Genomic DNA, 18,348 nt, shown 5'->3' on the forward strand with positions numbered 1-18,348 from the left:
GGTCTAAAGATCTGCGATGACTGCATCTTATAGGCTTTGCATGATAGTGGCATCCATTGAGCCGAAGGAAAACGTGTCAGCATACGAGAAGGGATGAGACAAAGTGTTCCACCCTCCGTGGTTAAAAAGGGCGATCATTTGGATGAGCACTTTTGCATTAACACTGTTGCATAAAGGTGACTCGAGCCAAATCAGATCTTTTGCATGATGACCGGGTAGGTTCGATCACGAGACTTACTTCTTGATCCCCAAGTGGTAAGTTTCACAAAGACTTTTAAACATTTTTCGGAAGATGCACTGGAGTTTGAGAGGTAAGTGTAAACTAGTCCGCACAAAGAGTGATCTTTCCAAGGGACGACCAACTAGAAACACAAAGCTACCGATTAATTAATTAATGGGAAACAATCCAACAACAATGAGTGTACCCACGCAAGCTTTTTTTACTGCACAAGGGTCACCAAAACATCCCACCATTGATTTACATGAGGAAGAAGCTGAAGAAATGGCAAGCTAGACCCCTCGCTGGGTTAAGTACGTCCAAGGCTTGAAGATACAGTCAGTACATTGAATTTTGAAAGCACTTTTGTGGAGTGAGATTGTGGATGCGTTCTTGACTACTTACGGAGAGCAAAAGGTTTCTGCAATCTTTTGATGAAATCCCTGTACATTTTTAAACAAAAATAGTAAATAAAAAAACCCATGTGTGCCAGATGCCATGTCATGTGAGTACTTCAGTGTAGAGAGAAAGAAGAAAGAAAGATATATTAACGTCTCCTAAAGGTCGAAATGGCCCATGAGACCAAAACAAGGTACAACTAATGATGATGATGTCTCATCATACAAATCTGAAAGAAAGAATGAAAATAGTAACATCCTAAGAGAGCTAAGAGCTGAAAGCTAAACCGCTGAATTGTAGCGATAAACTTCTCCGGTGGCGGGCAATGATGGCTCGAATCTACCGATGTAGAGAGAGAGAGAGAGGCCTTGGCATCAACTTTGATATTACATAGTTTCCACCCATGCAGAGGGTAACAATGTGCATGCAGTCAGGGGCAGCGCTGCCCTGCCTGTTCATCCTTGAGAGATTGCCCGACATCAGCGAGCACCCTTTGTTAAACTTGTGTTACAAATGACATTTGTGTTGAAATCTTTTATTTACATCACGTCCCATGACAACTTTCATGAAAGCCTTCCTACTATGTGTGTGTGTGTGTGTATAGTATCAGGTCTCTTATGCTACAAAGGTGGAAATGCGAAACGTTATTTTCCCACCTATTGCTTTGCCACAAAAAGTAGATGAGAGATGCCATCTGTCCATGACTGGTGATCGAATTCACTCTCAGACTCGAACTCGATAGTCCCATGTGAAGTCACAAGGCCAAAGTAACATCTTTCTTCTCCATCATGGAGCAGGCTTCTTCCTGGCCAAGCTGGTACACTGATCAAAATCTGAGAAACTATTCCTGCTCGTGTACACAGGTATGTATGTTAGCCATGAGCAGAATGTTCACAATCAGGATGCATATGTAATTTTCTCGATATCTTAAAGGCACATGCTGGAAACAACCTACTTCTCTCTGTTTTTGAGACTGCACCAGCCAAGTGTCTACTCCGAAGCTTTAGAATGACCTGCAATACAGTTTTGAAGTTTGTGATTGAGGACCGACTCAGAGCAGCGTGACTTGGTTTTTAGTAAGGAGGAATACAATGGTTCTGAACAATGCTAAACTGGTATCAGACATGAAGGCACATGAGGAGTATGTACTGGGCTGTCCAGGAAGATCCCTGAATCATACTCTACAATTCAAGATGGATGCAAGGGTATGAGTAATATTTGACCAAATAAATGATGTGGAAGGCAAAGGTGCCCTCGGTGGCTTCTGTATAGCAGGATCTCCAAACCTGCAGTGCAGACTTCCAATAATCTCCCAGTTTGTGTCTTCGGCAGCGCGATTGAGGAAGCAAATCCAAGCTGATGATCCCTACTACACATCTCATTGTTTATCCAAGGTGATGATCCCTACTGGACTCTTCTCCTTATATGAAACATAAGGAATGCAATTCTTCACCATAATCTAAAGTTTCTCCATCTGAGTTCTAATGGAAGGCAATAACCTGGTGAAGGACTCCAATCATCGAAAAATACTCCAAGCCAGCCTATCATAGTACCAGAGGAGCCACAAAAAGAAAGAGATAAATAGCAAAGTCAATCTGTAAATCCTCCACTGCACACCTCAAAGGCCTGTTGTGTGCCTCTTTTGGAGCATGCTAGGGGAGGCCTTTATAGGCCTTCTAGGTGAATGATTTAATCATCATGGGAAGCTGTAATGTTCTTACTGGCAAAGTATAGAGGTCTTTTAAGAGTTTGATATGAAATACTGAAACTACCTGTCTTGGAATTGAACTGTCGAAACAAGAATTAAGCATGTTTCTTACTCACTATGTTAAAGAGCCGTTTGAAAGATTCAACATGATGGACATCAAGCTTATCTCAACCCCAATGGAACCAAATCACAAGCTTTCAGATTTTACACATGAATTAAGCTTTGATAGAATTCTCTCTAGACAACTTGTGGGCAGCTCGATCTACCTCACGACGATTACTTGTTCCGATATATCTTGTGCTGTGAATACCATAAGCCAGTGCATGGCTGATGAGTCACATTGGAGAGAAGCAAAGCATGTGCTCAGATACCTTAAAGAATGAGTACGCAACATCTTGCAATTTGATTATTTCACGATTTCATGATGCTGATTGGGCAAGTGATATTGATGATTGAAAGTCAATTCCTGCTTACATAGTTCAGGATCCATTTCATGGAAGAGATAAAAGCAAGCAACTCTACTGGAGCAGTCAATCAAGAATGCAATTTGTGATTGTGTTTGGTTAAGAAGATTGCTTGGTGAAATCATGGAGGCTGTATGCAACTTGCAAAGAACCTGAGTTGGATATTCTTTATCCTCCATGACAGTCGAAGCTGTATGCAACTTGCAAAGAACCATGTTTTTCATGCCAGGACACAGCATATTGAAGTTCATTAACATTTTGTCCGTAAAAAGGTTCAAGCAAAAGCAGTAGAGCTTGTTTTTTTCTCCAAGAATATAATGCAGCTTAGAATGCAGTTTATGAATGTGTTTGGTTAAGAAGATTGCTTAGTGAAATCATGGAAGATCGAGAATATCCAACTCAAGTTTTTTGTGACAGTCAAAGCTCTATTTAACTTGCTTATGCCAGGACAAAGCATACAGAAGTTCATTTTCATTGTCTGTGAAAACGTTCGAGCAAAAGAAGTGGGAACTTGTTGATTACTCCATAGGTGATCACAAATATTCTCACAAAACTACTTGGAAAAACTTAAGTTCTAGTATTTCAGAGAGATGATGGGTGTGAAGGAAAATAAGCATCATCTGATAGCTGGCATGATTGTGTAGCCATATTTGGTAGTGATGTGTGTGAACACACTAGAACCAGCCGAGACACTTTCCCTCTTTAGGAGGTTTTTTTCCCTGTGCTAGTATACACCTATCTTATCATCTTTGTACAGCACACATTCGTTATCTATTTATCATCTCATTGTGTGCTCCCTTGAGCTTCTCCATTGTGTGTGTGTGTGTGTGTGTGTGTGTGTGTGTGTGTGTGTGTGTGTGTGGGCACGCATTTCTGCAACCTTGTTTCCAACATTTGGTATCAGAGTATACGTTCCTTGTCCTTGTTGCTATTGCCTAGCCTTCACCCCGAGTCGCCTGTCTCCTTGAATTGGATCAAGGATCCTTTTTGTGAGAAGAAAGAGGACCGTGAAGTGTGTAGAACTTTGTATTGCAGTTTTGCGGTCAGATTTTTGTTCCAAGCACGTTTTGAGGGCCGTTCACGTGATTTTTATTTTTTTGCAGACATCTTCAGAAACCAAATTTACATTGTTCTTCATTAGATTCTAAAGTAGTATTGTCAAATCTACTACAATCGGGTGTGCAGATACACGTGAAAGCATCATCAAACACTCACCACACCGGATCTTGTTTACGAGCTACACTTTAGCGACATCGATCTCTACATCCTACGAGTAAAATTTTTACTCATTTTACTTTGCATTTCTTTCATACACCTTGTAGATCTCCATTGTGAGTGGCCTTATTAGCAACCACCTTGGTTGCATCAAAGGATCACTTAGCACTTGCAAGTTGCGTGATTACTTGCTTGGATATTATTAGAAATGGTAGACAATGATGTACTTTTGATGTTATCTGCTAAGGATAAGCTTGATGGAACCAACTATCCGTTATGGTCCTATATGATGCGGCATGTATTGGTAGCCAAAGAGCTATGGAATGTTATGGTTGGTATTGAGAACATCCTGGTTTCTCTGATGAACATGATACAGAAGACACATCTATAGACACGGACTTAGTTTCACATGGTATGTTACCATATGATAGTATACCTTCTACGGACGCACAAACAAAGTGGGATAAAAGAGATGCGTAGGCACATGTGTTGCTTGCTTTGTCAGACAAGAGGAGTATCATTCCTCACATTCGGTTATGCAGGACTGCTAAACATGCTTGGGATGTACTTGCATCATTGTACCGGGTACATAATGAAGCACATATTGCTTATCTATACAAGTAATTAGAGTCAGAGCATATGAATGAGGGAGACTCCATGGACAGTTTCCTTATAAAAATCAAGGATTTTAAGGAGCAATTGGCTCTTATAAAAATCAAGGATTTTAAGGAGCAGTTGGCTAGTGTTAATGAAGTATATCCTGACAGCTCATTGGTGCCTATTGTCTTGAATGCATTCTCCAACTTGTATCAAAGTTTTGTTTCTACCATTAGACTCATGATGAAAGGCAGTTCAAATGCCTTTTAGTTTGAGGAGTTGGATTATGTGCTCTTGCAAGAAGAGCAATCCAAACAAAATAGATCTGTCAAGTATACAAGAGATCAGGCTTTTGCTGCTAGTCAACAAAGAGGCACAGCTAAATCCTTTCCTCAAGATAGTTACAAGCCAAAATCAGAGTCATCGGGTAACTCGAAGACAAGGAAGGCAGCACGACAAAGAAAAATAGTAAATGTAACTATTGCAAGAAATCCGGTCACTACGTTAATGAGTACAGAAAGCGATTGGAGAAGGAGAAAAAGAAAGACTCAGATATGGCTGTAGTTGATGTGTCAGCATCTAATGCAAAAAACAAAGAATCTTCAAACTATGCACATGATGTTTCATTGCGTAATGTAGTTTTGATCCTTTGCATAAGGATGTATCATGGTTGTTACAGATGTACATGTCTTGCATTTTGAAAGTGGTGCTAGTAAGCACATTACTTCTCATCAGAGTTTGTTCTCATCACTTGAATTTGCTCCACAAGGATGTTAGAAGTCATCTCCTGTCTACTTTTATACACCAGGGCCTTTGTTGTGGGTGTGCCTGCCCTTATGAAGTGTTTTATCATTTTTCCTCACTCCCCGTATTTTTTCCCCATTTTCCAGTGGTGTGGAGGGATGCCAGAGGTTGGCAGGAGCACCTAGTTGCTGGCCGACTTGCTCATGCAGTCGTGGGCTTCACCTAGTTGCTGGCCGACTTGCTCATGCAGTCGTGGGCTTCATTTATTGCTGGCCGACTGCTCATGCAGTCGTGGAGGGCCACCAGTGCTGGCCGACTGCTCACATGGGGCATATAAATAGGCCCCATGCCCCCACCACTTCCTCATTCAGTCTTTTGCGGGATCTTGTGTATAGAGAAGAGTTTACACACCGATCTCTCTGTGTTTCTTGTGCTGTCTATTTTCTGCAGTCTACTTGCTCTTGTCTACCCAAGTTTGGTTATCATTTCCGCTGCATATTCTGACATGGTATCAGAGCCCTAGGCTCGTGATAGATCTTGGGAGTTTTTTTTTAGCAAGAGGGGGAGAGTTAGGTTGCTGATTGGTGGACTGTTTTGGACTGTTTGGGAAGAGAAGGTGCAAGAGAAAGGCGGGCTAAAGGTGCTGGACAGCCACTTGCAGGTTTTACAGCTTTTTTTTACCACCCACCCACCCTTTCAGTTTACTCCCCGTGATGACAGATTTACTAGAGATGGCTGAGAAGCACGTGAAGATTCCGACTCTCCCCACGTTCCCAGTGGATCGTCAATTGGATGGGTCCAATTACAGCATCTGGAAGGTCATGATGGAGTCTGTGCTGGAGTCATATGACCTTGCTGATTTTATCATCATCGGGGTTCCACGGCCGGAAGCAGAGGAAGGGGAGTTACTGTCGACAAGGAAGGACCGAGAGGCACAGGCACACATGTGGGATCGTGTCAACGCCAAGGTCCGGTCATTTATTTTCCTCAACTGCACACCACAAGTAATCAATCATGTAAAGCACATGACGCTGGCGAGAGGCATATGGGAGCACTAGGGTATCACCCATGAAACGGATCTCCTTGGAAGTGCAGATGCGGGTTATGAACCCTGCAAAGTCCTCGACGATGCGGGAACACATTAACAAGCTGCAGGCCCTTCAGCAGGAAGTCCTACAAGCTGGGAAAGAGATATCATCTGAAGACATGGCCATCACTTTGCTGTCCCATTTGCTTGCTCAGTATTCTGCTTTCTATTCCTCGTTGATTACGAGTGGCAGGCTCAGCACCATTACCTGGGAGGAGTTTGCGCCAATGGTCTTGGACCAGGAGGAATGTTTCACGAACCCTCCTCACAGCGGAGGTTCGGATGCCTTACCTGGCCAACGGTCGAAAGGCCGGAATAACAACAAGGGCAAAGGGAAGGCTTCACCGGACAAGTCTTCTGAGAAGAAGCCTGATTCAGAACGAGAGAAGCTGAAGGCCGAAAGATCCTGTAATGATTGTGGCGAGAAAGGCCACTATTGGAGGAAGTGTCCTAAGTGGACAGGGAAGAGTACTGATTCCTGAGCCTCAGCTGCAAAGACTCCGGCATTTGTGCACTTAGAGATGGTGGACTCCGATGCTTCATCATCTTCGAGAGAGGAGGCAGTTGGCTTCACCGCGAAGGATACTCGGGAATGGATTCTTGACAGTGGTGCTTCCAGGCACATGACTCCATCCCGTGACTTCTTTCTGGATCTTAAACGGCAGTCAGGTCGCATCTTTATTGGCAACAACTCCACTATTCCGATACATAGTGAGGGCCGGATGGAGATTATTCCCGACGGCAAGGGGGGCAAGTATGCTTCCCGTGTTCTTTATGTCCCTGCTCTGGGTTTTCATCTTCTGTCAGTGCATGAAGTATGCAAGACTGGCTTTCGGGTGGAATTTGAGGAGCATTCAGTTGCTCTACGGGACCGTGAGACTGGCCAGGTTGTTTGGGAAGGAGGTGTGGAGAATGGTATCTACAAGCTCCCTGCACTCTCCTCGTTAACAGGTTCTCAGGTCGGAGATTTGTGGCACTTTCGTTTTGGCCACTTAAATGTGGATGCATTGAGGCGAGCTTTCCGAGACCAGATGGTGGTTGGCTTGCCAAATGTTGGTAGTAGGCAAGGGCGCTGCAGTTCTTGCATACGTGGTAAGCAGCACAGGGAATCCTTTTCGAAGCAGGCTTCTAGGCAGGCTTCGAAACCATTGGAGTTGATTCACACTGACTTGTGTGGACCTCAGCAGACACCATCTTTGGGAGGATCTCTCTACTTTATGCTGCTTGTTGATGATTGTACCAGATTCACGTGGGTCTACTTTCTTTCCCAGAAGGACCAAGCTTTTGCTCGGTTCAAGGATTGGCACGTGATGGTGGAGAAAGGGTCTGGATTTCAGGTCAAGACTCTCAGGGCTGATAAAGGAGGTGAATTCTCCTCGACTGTATTTCTCAGATTTTGTGCAGATCATGGCATCAAAAGGGAACTGGCCAATACAGGATCGCCTTCGAAGAATGGAGTTGTTGAACGCAAGAACAGGACTGTGGTGGAGATGGCGAGAACCATGCTAGCGCATTGTGATCTTCCTTGTCCACTTTGGGGAGAGGCTGTGGCAACGACTGTCCATACCCTCAACTAATCTCCGACGACTTCAGTATCCCATATAACTCCATTTGAGGCATACTTGGCAGGAAACCTAATGTCTCACACTTCTGTGTCTTTGGGAGTGACGCGTATGTACATATTCCGAAGAAGCAGAGGGGGAAGCTTGACTCCAAGTCCTGCAAGCTTGTATTTGTGGGGTATAACTCTCTTTCCAAGGGATACAGGTTGTATGATCCAGACAAGAACGAGATTGTTGTCAGCCGGGATGTGGTCTTTGACGAGCATGTTCTAGTATCCACTGTCGAGGAGCCGCCACTTCTTGGAGATCCAGAGGAGTCTGATGATGATTCCCAGACCATCATTCCAGTTGATCAACCTCAGTCAGTACAGGAGGTTGAGCCCACAGCTGGAGTTGAGCCCCCGCGACCACAGGAGGCTCCACAATCTGGTCGAGTACCTAGGTGGTTGTTAGCACTCTTCGGGAGTTGGGTGTCACGGAGCTACCCTCCGAGTGGACCACAGAGGACGGCCCTCGAAGATCACATGAAGTCCGAGATAAAAGCAACACAGCGGAGCTTCTTCAGGTGAACTATGCTTTGATGTCTCGTATCATGCGGAACAAAGAGCCCACTTCCGTAAAGGAAGCCCTTTCACAGGATACTTGGAGGAAAGCCATGCAGGTGGAACTTGATGCCATCGAGAAGAATAACACTTGGGAGTTGGTACCGAGGCCGTCGAAGCGGTCAGTCATTGGTGTCAAATGGGTCTTTAAGACCAAATACGCGTCTGATGGGTGGTCGGTGGACACACAACACAAAGCCAGACTTGTGGCTAAAGGTTATGCTCACCGGCCAGGCATCGACTACGAGGATACCTTTGCACTGACAGCGCAGATGTCCATGATTCGGACCGTTCTAGCCCTTGCTGCTTCTCAGAGGTGGCCCATGTATCAAATGGATGTAAAATCTACGTTCCTTAATGGTGACCTGCAGGAGGAGGTGTATGTTGAGTAGCCTCCAGGCTTTATTGTTCCAGGATCTGAAGGGATGGTTTACAGGTTACGTAAGGCCTTGTATGGTCTTAAGCAGGCTCCCAGGGCTTGGAATCAGAAGATTGATTCCTTCTTTATTCGGACTGGATTTCAGAGATCAGTTGCAGATCCGAACCTGTATCTCTTTCGAGAACACGGCATGGTCACGCTTATCATCCTTTATGTGGATGATCTCATTCTCACCGGCGGTCATGTGGAGCACATTAGAGTGACGAAGGCTGCCTTGTCAAAGGAGTTTGAGATGACCAACTTAGGCTTACTCCACTTCTTTTTGGGATTGGAGATCTGGCAGACCCAGAGGGGGTTTTTCGTCTCTCAGCAGCGGTATGTTCATGAGTTGCTTGCCTTTGGGATGGAGAACTCCAAGCCTATTACTTTGCCGATGGACCCAAACACAAAGTTAACCGTTTGATTGATCCTTGTGAGCCAGTTGATGCCTCGCAGTACCGGAAGATGGTTGGTTCATTGATCTGGTTGCTGAACACCAGATTGGACTTGAGCTTCTCTGTGGGGCTGTTGAGCTCTTTTATGCAAACGCCATTGAAGACTCATTGGGACGCAGGATTGCGGATCTTGCGGTATCTGCAGAGTACGAAGGATCTAGGACTCTTTTACACAGGAGGGGATGGAGTCAAGCTCCAAGGTTGGAGTGACTCAGATTGGGGAGGAGATCCAGACACGAGGAGATCTACTTCAGGATACAGTTTCACCCTCAGCTCAGGAGCAGTTTCTTGGAGCAGCAAGAGGCAGCCAACTATTGCCCTTTCTTTGACAGAGGCAGAGTACCGAGCTGCTTGTGGTGCTGCTTGTGAGATTGTGTGGCTGCGGAGGCTGCTAGGCGAGATTGGGTTTCCACAGAAGGAGCCCACAGTCATCCAGTGCGATAACCAGAGTTGTATAGCTATTGCTCGGAACCCAGTCTTCCATGCCCGGACCAAGCATATAGAGATACAGTATCACTTTGTACGTGAGAAGATCTTGGCTAGTGACATCTTGCTACTTTATTGTTCGACGGAGGACAATGCGGCGGACCTCTTCACGAAGTCTCTACCTCAGGCTACGCTCAGGCAGCACTCCAGCTCCCTTGGGTTGGTTTCACAGCCAGGAGCTGAGAGGGGGTGTTAGAAGTCATCTCCTGTCTACTTTTATACACCAGGGCCTTTGTTGTGGGTGTGCCCGCCCTTATGAGGTGTTTTATCATTTTTCCTCACTCCCCGTATTTTTTTCCTATTTTTCTCCATTTTCCAGTGGTGTGGAGGGATGCCAAAGGTTGGCAGGAGCACCTAGTTGCTGGCCGACTTGCTCATGCAGTCGTGGGCTTCACCTAGTTGCTGGCCGACTTGCTCATGCAGTCGTGGGCTTCATTTATTGCTGGCCGACTGCTCATGCAGTCGTGGAGGGCAACCAGTGCTGGCCGACTGCTCACATGGGGCATATAAATAGGCCCCATGCCCCCACCACTTCCTCATTTAGTCTTTTGCGGGATCTTGTGTATAGAGAAGAGTTTACACACCTATCTCTCTGTGTTTCTTGTGCTGTCTATTTTCTGCAGTCTACTTGCTCTTGTCTATCCAAGTTTGGTTATCATTTCCGCTACATATTCTGACAAACGAAACACTGTTACATGTGCAAACCACTCCTCATATCATGTAAAAAGAGTTGGTAAAATTCTTCTCGCTGCTGCAAATGATGATGCAGTTGATGAGAAAAGAAGCGAAATTGAGGAGTCAAAGAGTATGCCAAAATGGCTGGTACAAACACTACGTGACAGAAAATTGGCCACTCCTAGCAGAACACGTGCAGGTTCTCATCACGCTTCTCATGTTGACACAGGTCATGCTCTTATTGCCAGTTTATGTAATGAAGAGGAACCTGTCTTCTTTGAAAGCAAAGGAATCATAAAAATGGATGAGTGCTATGTAATTTGAAAATGATCCTTTACTAAAAAATGGTACTTGGGAGTTGTATGATTTGCCTCATGGCAAGAAGGCCATTGGCATTAAATGGGTTTATAAGCTTACCCGTAAAGCTGACAGTAGTGTCAAGCGTATAAAGCAAGGCTTGTTGCAAAGGGTTATGCATAGGAAAAAGACATTGACTATGGTGAGACCTTTGCACCCACATGTCGTATGACTATCATGCGATTATCATTGCATTAAGCAATACATAAAGGTTGGAATGTACGTCAATTGGACATCAAAACTGCTTTTTGAATGGAGGTTTGCATGAGGCGGCCTACGTATGTCAGTCTCGTGGTTTTGTTCAGAAAGGTCAGGAATCAAAAGCATGCAGATTGAAAAAAGCTTTGTATGGTCTTAAGCAGGCTCCCAGAGCATCGTACGAGAAGGTACATACATATTTGGTTGCACAACACTACTCACAGTGCCCTCTACATTAAGAGGACTAAAGATGAAATTTTGGTCATCGTGCTATATGTTGATAACATGCTGCTCACACGCCTTGATGACGACTTTTATAGCTGATTTACAGAGGTCTTTTGAAATGTCAGATCTTCGCTCATTGCACTATTATTTGGGCATTGAGTTTCGGGAGTGTAGTGATAGCATTGTTATGTTGAAGACACAATACATAGAGGCATTGTTGAAAAGGTTCAATCTTGGAGACAACAAACCTGTTGTTACACCTATGGAACCTAGTTTGCGACTTAGTCTTGAAGATGCATGTGATCCTTTTGATTCTGGCTTGTATCAAGAAGCTGTTGGATGCCTTATCTTCTTATGTAACACCATAATTGACATTCAGTATGAGATCTCAATATTGAGCAGATTTATGCATAGCCCAAGCACAAAGCATTGGGAGTCTGTCAAACCAAGCTAGCTTGAACCGAGGCTTCCATGTTGATACAGGAGCAGAAACCCTTTCGATGTCACAAGGGAATGCACCAAGCTAACTTTCCATCTCTCTGCAAGGATGTCTCCAAGAAGGGGATTTTTTGAGTTTGGACAAGTGCTCAGAAGGCTAGCTGTAAACTAGAAGAGTCTAGCTTTAGAGAAGCTTGGTGGTGGTGAAGATCCATTTGACTCCTGGCATCTAGGGTCCACCTGGCTTGTGCAACTTGATATGCAGCCCCCCATACATGTCTTCCAAGACTTCCCTCTTTGCAAGGACATCAAGCAATAAGCTTATAAAGCAAAATAGTACTTTAGATCTCTGGGTGTTTGATGCCTATGATCTATAGACAGATTAAATTCAGCAATTAAGCTAACCAAGTGAATAATTTGATTACCATTGAATCTCATATTTTATCAGAAATCATTCATTTATTGTAAAATCTGTTGATTACAATTGATAGAGATTGATTGCACTTTCTTTTCATAGCTGAATATTACTATAGTTGCAGTTTTTTTAAAAAAATTTGTTCACGAATAGATCGTTCTGTAGTAACAATGCGGGTGCCTATTTTGAGACGGCATGGTGTCCCACTTGAATACGGTATAATACACACTTGTAGACAAGCACACAAGAGAGATGGACGGTTGAATTTTCTTCTATTCTCTTCTCTTCTCTACAACCATAACATAAAGAGATAAAAGTACATACTATAAGGGAAAGTACTCTTCTACTATAATAACAAACAATGGTCGGTCCATAGTGTGAACCCGATTATATGAGCTGGTGCTGTAACTATGCCATAACTCTAGTACACCAAAGTGACTATCACATAGCCTGTAAACCACTGGCGGCATATCACTTATAATCTTACCAACCATGCTAGTGGCGTAAATATGGAAGCTATCATCTGGCCATCAATGTCCACATCACTAGTTGAAGTAAGCTCCTAAACTCATGGAGCTTCTCTGTGCCAATTGCCTTTGTGAAGGTGTTAGCCACCTGATCCTCTGTGTTGACATATAACAAATTCACATCACCCGCTTAGAACCTTTTTTCTCACAAAATGATAGTGCACCTCAATGTGCTTCGTCCTAGCATGATAGACTGGGTTACTGGCCAGTATATGCTACTCATGTTGTCACAATAAATGACAACAGACCTATTCACGGACTCACCAGACCTATTCACGGACTCACCATTATCACCAAGTAGCATCTGAAACCAAGCTACCTCACAAGTTGCCATAGGAGCACCCTTGTACTCTGTACTTGACAAGACACTACTCCAACTCACCACAACACTTCCAAAAGAAAACAAAAAGGCGTTGGCAGATCTCCTGTCTAAGATACCACCAACCCTATCGGTACTTGTATACCCTGTGAGGACAAAAGGACGAAAGGACCATATGTACGAGAGATCATAGCAAAACAACACAGCATGAAATAGGTGAGTGAGTCTATATATAATGGTAAGTGAACATATGTACAAGAGTTCTCTGATGTGAGGTGACTCTGAGTAGAAAGACCAGTGCAGAAGCAGAGATAAAGTCGGAGTTGAAGCACGGTCGGTGACGAAGGCTCATGTCAATGTGACGCAAAGCACTCTGAGAGGTGGTCGGTGTCAAAGGCTTGCGTCGGTGGATGCAGAGGCACTCCGAGGTGGTAGTGGCAGCCGAAGATGAGGTGATGTAGGCTCTGGTGACAAGGGCGCTATGGTACCTGAGGTGGTAGATGAAGAGCAGAGAGGGCTGCTGTCCCAAGTGGTGTAGTGGTGCAAGCTTTGGTGACAAGGGTGCTGCGTACCTGAAGGGTGAAGAGCACAGAGGGCTGTCGTCCCAAGTGGCGCCGATGGTGAAGATAAGTAGAGAGTGGGCTGCCGTCCCGATGGTGTGATGTAGCAGAGAGTAGGCTGCTGTCCTGATGGTGTGAGATGAAGAAAAACGCTGAAGTGCTCTGTGTAGCAGAGAGGGCTGCTGTCCCATGAGCTGAAGGTAAAACACTGATATGCTCTACTGTGGTAGAGAGGGCTGCTGTGGCATGATCAGATATGCAATGCTAATATGATCTATGTAGCAGAGGGGGCTACTGTCCCATGAACAGATATGTAATGCTGATGTACTGAATGTAGCAGAGAGGGTTGCTGTCCCACGGTGTGGCCTGTAGCAAAGAGTGGCCACAATCCAAGGCAGATGGTACCGGATATGGTCAAGAAGTGGTACACTCTGATGAATGATGAGGCTAACCTATATATATGGTGAGGGACTGCTGATCGGTCAGCAAAGACACAAAAATCCTAAATAAAACCAATAAAAAGCCTAGTAAATTCCCTTTTTAGGGCTGAACAAAAAGCTGTTTTCACACATGCCCATGTATCTTTATCTCTCTGCTAACCTCATAGAAAACTCCATAATCAACACTGGACTTTAAGTATCCAAGAATCCGTCTAGCCATATCCAAGTGTGGCTTCCTGGGTGCTTGCATAAACTGACTCACAAGTCCATAGCATAGCTTAAAACTAACCTAGTAATGGTCAAGGTTGCATCCATACATACGTACCTTATTATAAGGTACATTTTAGTGTAGAGTACAGTACCGATCCGTACTTGGTAGGTCCCCCCTCCCCCCCGACTGACCTTTGGCCCAAGATCCTCCCATAGTTACCGTTTTTTCACCACCCATAGGCGCCCGCCTGTAACCGCTTATTTATCCACTCGTAGGCGATGCTGCCAAGGAAGCACCAAGGAGGGTTTTGAATCCAAGACCTCTTGGTCCTAGGCAAACACCTTCACCACTTGAGCTATCACCTCATTGGTAAGTACGTGGCAGTTTTTAAAAACATTTTGGGCCAAAGAAACCCTAGGCCGGCCACCGTCGCCGATTTTAGCCGACTTATGCAAAGTGCGAACATAGCCATTCCTCTCATTGATACAAACATTGCAGTGAGAGATGATGATTATGTGGTGCCAGCCTATGGGGGCCAAAATAATTTTTTCTCTTCAATTAATTAGTGTTAGTCGAGGGGGAGGCAAGGCATATCGACGACCTTAGAATTTAGTTTTTTTTAAGACTGGAATTATATTAGAAAATAGAATTAGAGAAAAAATACATACAGGTTTTCTACCCGCTCTTCATCCTAATCGTGCAAATCAAGGAGGAGGCAACATCCTTATTCGCTTTCAAATGTCGGGCTATGGAACTTGATATAGTTCTTAAAATTATAGCCATGGTTCGTCTAGTGCAAACACTCATGGGTACGTAGACTTGCGGTCACCGCCATTGCAGAGCCAGAACTGAGAGTATGATAGCAAAGGAAACATGTTGACAGATGGAGCTCTCATTTTGGTAATTGTGTTGTGGTTGAAAGTTCAGAAATGAATTGTCTTTTCATTCATTTTTCTATATATATATGTACACTATATAGTATATTTTTTATGTTTTTATGGATCTTACATATTTAACGTACCTCAAAATCTCAACCCGTACCTGAATGCATACCTTACCGTACCTTATCTTACCATATCTTACCATACCTTACCATACCTTTCCACCTTGGTAATGGTCATGTAGATTAAGCTACCCTTGTACATAGTGGGGTCCTTGAAAAGCTCACCTATATCTACGGAAAGCTTAGTGTTATGCTCCAATGACACTGAAAGAGGCTTACAACCTGTCATACCATACTTACAACATCTCCAAGCCATATTGCCTCTGTAACAGCAAAATGCCATAAGTGATCTCAAGAGCAATTGTCCAAAAAGTAATCCGGCATATTCTTTTTAGACATCAAGGCACGAGTAACTTCTACAATGTGTCTATTTTTTCTTTCTGCAACAGCATTCTGTTGTGGAGTGTACCTGCATGTGAATTGCCTCTTGATTCCTTGCTTTCTCAAGAAATCACTAAACTCATTGGAGAAATATTCTCTTCCACCATCTGATCTACGGCATTTGATCTACGGCATTTGATCTGCATAGCTTTTTTCTTCTCGACCAAAGCTTTAAATCTCTGAAAGTGAGCAAACACATCACTTTTCTCCTTCATTAAGTAAATCCACACTTTTCTAGTGTGATCATCAATGAACGTGACATAGTACCTGCAACTCACAGCTGATATAGTCTTTGTCGATCCCAACATCCAATGGCCTTGCACTGACATGCTTTTCATGCGGGAAAGCATGTTTGGCATGCTTCATATACTTTGTACATACCATCAACCTTAAACTTCGGCAAACCTGAAATAATATTTTGGACCTGCATAGCATGTCTCTAAACCACTCATCATGACTGGTCATGTAGTTAGAGGTGCCAGAATCTACATACCACGATCCTGACACATCTCATGTTGTGGAACTGAGTATGTGCTGCATCACAAACAGCTGTTTCCTTCTGTTATCACCCTATTTTCTTGATGATACATAGTTGCCTGCAACTTGCCACTTTTGATATCATTCTTCTTTTTATAGCAGTCCTTTGCAATGTATCGTGGATTGTCACAGTAATAATACTCCATGCTATTTGCTTTTTGATTTCTTTGCCAACCACCTGGGCTTCTTTGACTCTCCCTGCCTCTAGAGTAGCCTCTTTCACCCGTTTGTACATCAGATTCTTGTTGTTACTGCCCATGATTTTGTTTCCAAAACGGCTTGCACCTCGGCCTCTAGATGATAATCTGCCTCTACCTCTACCTGTATCTGAGCAGAAGGCTTTCTCATGTGAATTTATGGAGGATAAACCTCCCCTAATATTCATCTCCTTATGGATGAGGAGAGCAATTATTCCTAAAAATCTAGAAAGTACAATGGAGATCTGAAATTGACTGTATTCCTTGCTAAGACCATTCAAGGTCATCGATACCATATCATTGTCATCTAGTGGTGATCCAATAGAAGCGAGGGTATTTGCAAGCCCTTTTATTTTCACTGAGTAATCATTTATACTCAGGTTTCCTCTAGTCACATTATGCAGCTCTTGATTTAGCTGCATCTTTCGAGCTTGAGTGTTTGTATTGTACATCTTCACCAAGGTGTCCCAAGCCTCCTTAGGTATTTGTGCATCCTATATATGCACAATCATAGAGTCTGACACACCGATAGTTAACCAATACAACATCTTTTGGCTCTTTCATGCCATGCTTTATATGCCCACATTTGCTGTGGGGTGGCATTTTCTTCAGCAATCTTTGACTCCTTTTTATTACTTGTGATGAACTCCCAATATCCTTTTCCCATAAGGAAATTGGTCATCCTGAATTTCCAAGCTTGGAAATTATTCTTGTCCAGCTTCTCGCTCTCACAATTTGTGACAAGCTGCCAGACATCTTTACCTGCAGCAACTTACCAAATAATACTTGCAAAAAACTGCTGCATATACAACAAACCTGCAATCTTCAACACATCGGTACTATACATGTATTATATAGCAATTGTATATGGAACAATTACACAAACATAAATCCACCAACTTCTTGCAAATCTCAGATTCTCTGCACAAACTGTCTTGCAACCAATTTAATACAGCAACTTGGCACTGACCTGAAATTGGGCATACAGTCAAAAACGACACTTTCAGAGAGTGCCTGCGGTTAACTTGCAAAGCCAAAACGGGCCCAAAACGTGCCTGAATCGCGCTGAAACATGCAAAATTGTAGGTAACTACACACATCAAGTCTTCTTCCTTCATCTAGGAGGATGTCTCAATCTGAGACAGTGAGTTCCCTGTTTGCCTGTAGCTTGCTTATAAAATCCTTGTTGCCTAATCCATCAGTTACTCCAGCTCCCTCCTCTTGCCCGCCTCTTTCTCTTGCTTCACCTTCCTACACCCCTCTTAGTGTTACCCCTATTTCTGTTTCCCTAATTCTATTCAAGTCAACACATTCAGGTATATTTTATCACCTGTGTTTCCACCGTAGATTAGCACTATGGCAAATCATCCTCCACCCCCACTGGCCACGGGAACTATCCTTTTCTCCGAAGACGAGCTTATGGCCTTACAAGCATATTTTGATAAAGAAGTCAAGACCACACTCATTGGACAGATTTTCGGTTCTCATCCTTCCTGCTCTCAGGCTAGGGATTGGATCCTAGTGGCACTCCCCACAGAGCTTGCCTCACACTTTATTGATGCCCTTGCTTGGAAGGGGCTTCTTCCAAGCACATTTCGATTTGGCAAAGGCAACCTCACAGACTCTTGAGATCTTTCGGTCTGTTTCCTCTCAGCCCCAGGAAACTGTTCTTCTTCTGATACCATTGGAACTTCGAACCTAGTTCGAGAGGACTGCAACTTTTGTCACATCCCCTCAGTTTCTTGGGCTCCGACGGACTTACATTTCTTTTGGTGCTATCATTTGGCTGACACAAGTGGGCCCGCAGCTCATGTATGAGGGGAACGCCATGGATATGCTCATTATGACCAGTCAGGGAGTTGCTCAGCGGTGCCGTCTTCAGGACATGCCAGAGTCAAGATACATCCCCCC

General features: G+C 43.9%; 1 protein-coding gene across 4 annotated transcripts in view; it reads right to left on the reverse strand.

The window, feature by feature from the left end:
- Positions 1-737: 737 nt before the first annotated feature.
- LOC147626189 (uncharacterized) overlaps positions 738-18,348 on the reverse strand; it is a 35,663-nt gene continuing 18,052 nt past the window's right edge. For all 4 annotated transcript variants that reach the window (XM_086816316.1, XM_086816319.1, XM_086816318.1 and 1 more), the window contains 2 exons: positions 1,572-1,629; positions 738-1,463 (listed from right to left, as the gene is read on the reverse strand). In XM_086816316.1, the coding sequence (XP_086672442.1) occupies positions 1,273-1,463; positions 1,572-1,629 (249 nt within the window). In that variant the 3' untranslated portion in view covers positions 738-1,272. The remainder of the gene's footprint in view (positions 1,464-1,571; positions 1,630-18,348) is intronic.

This window comes from Cibotium barometz, chromosome 22, assembly GCF_041138505.1.
Source record: "Cibotium barometz isolate CiBa-2024 chromosome 22, ASM4113850v1, whole genome shotgun sequence".
NCBI lineage: Eukaryota > Viridiplantae > Streptophyta > Polypodiopsida > Cyatheales > Cibotiaceae > Cibotium > Cibotium barometz.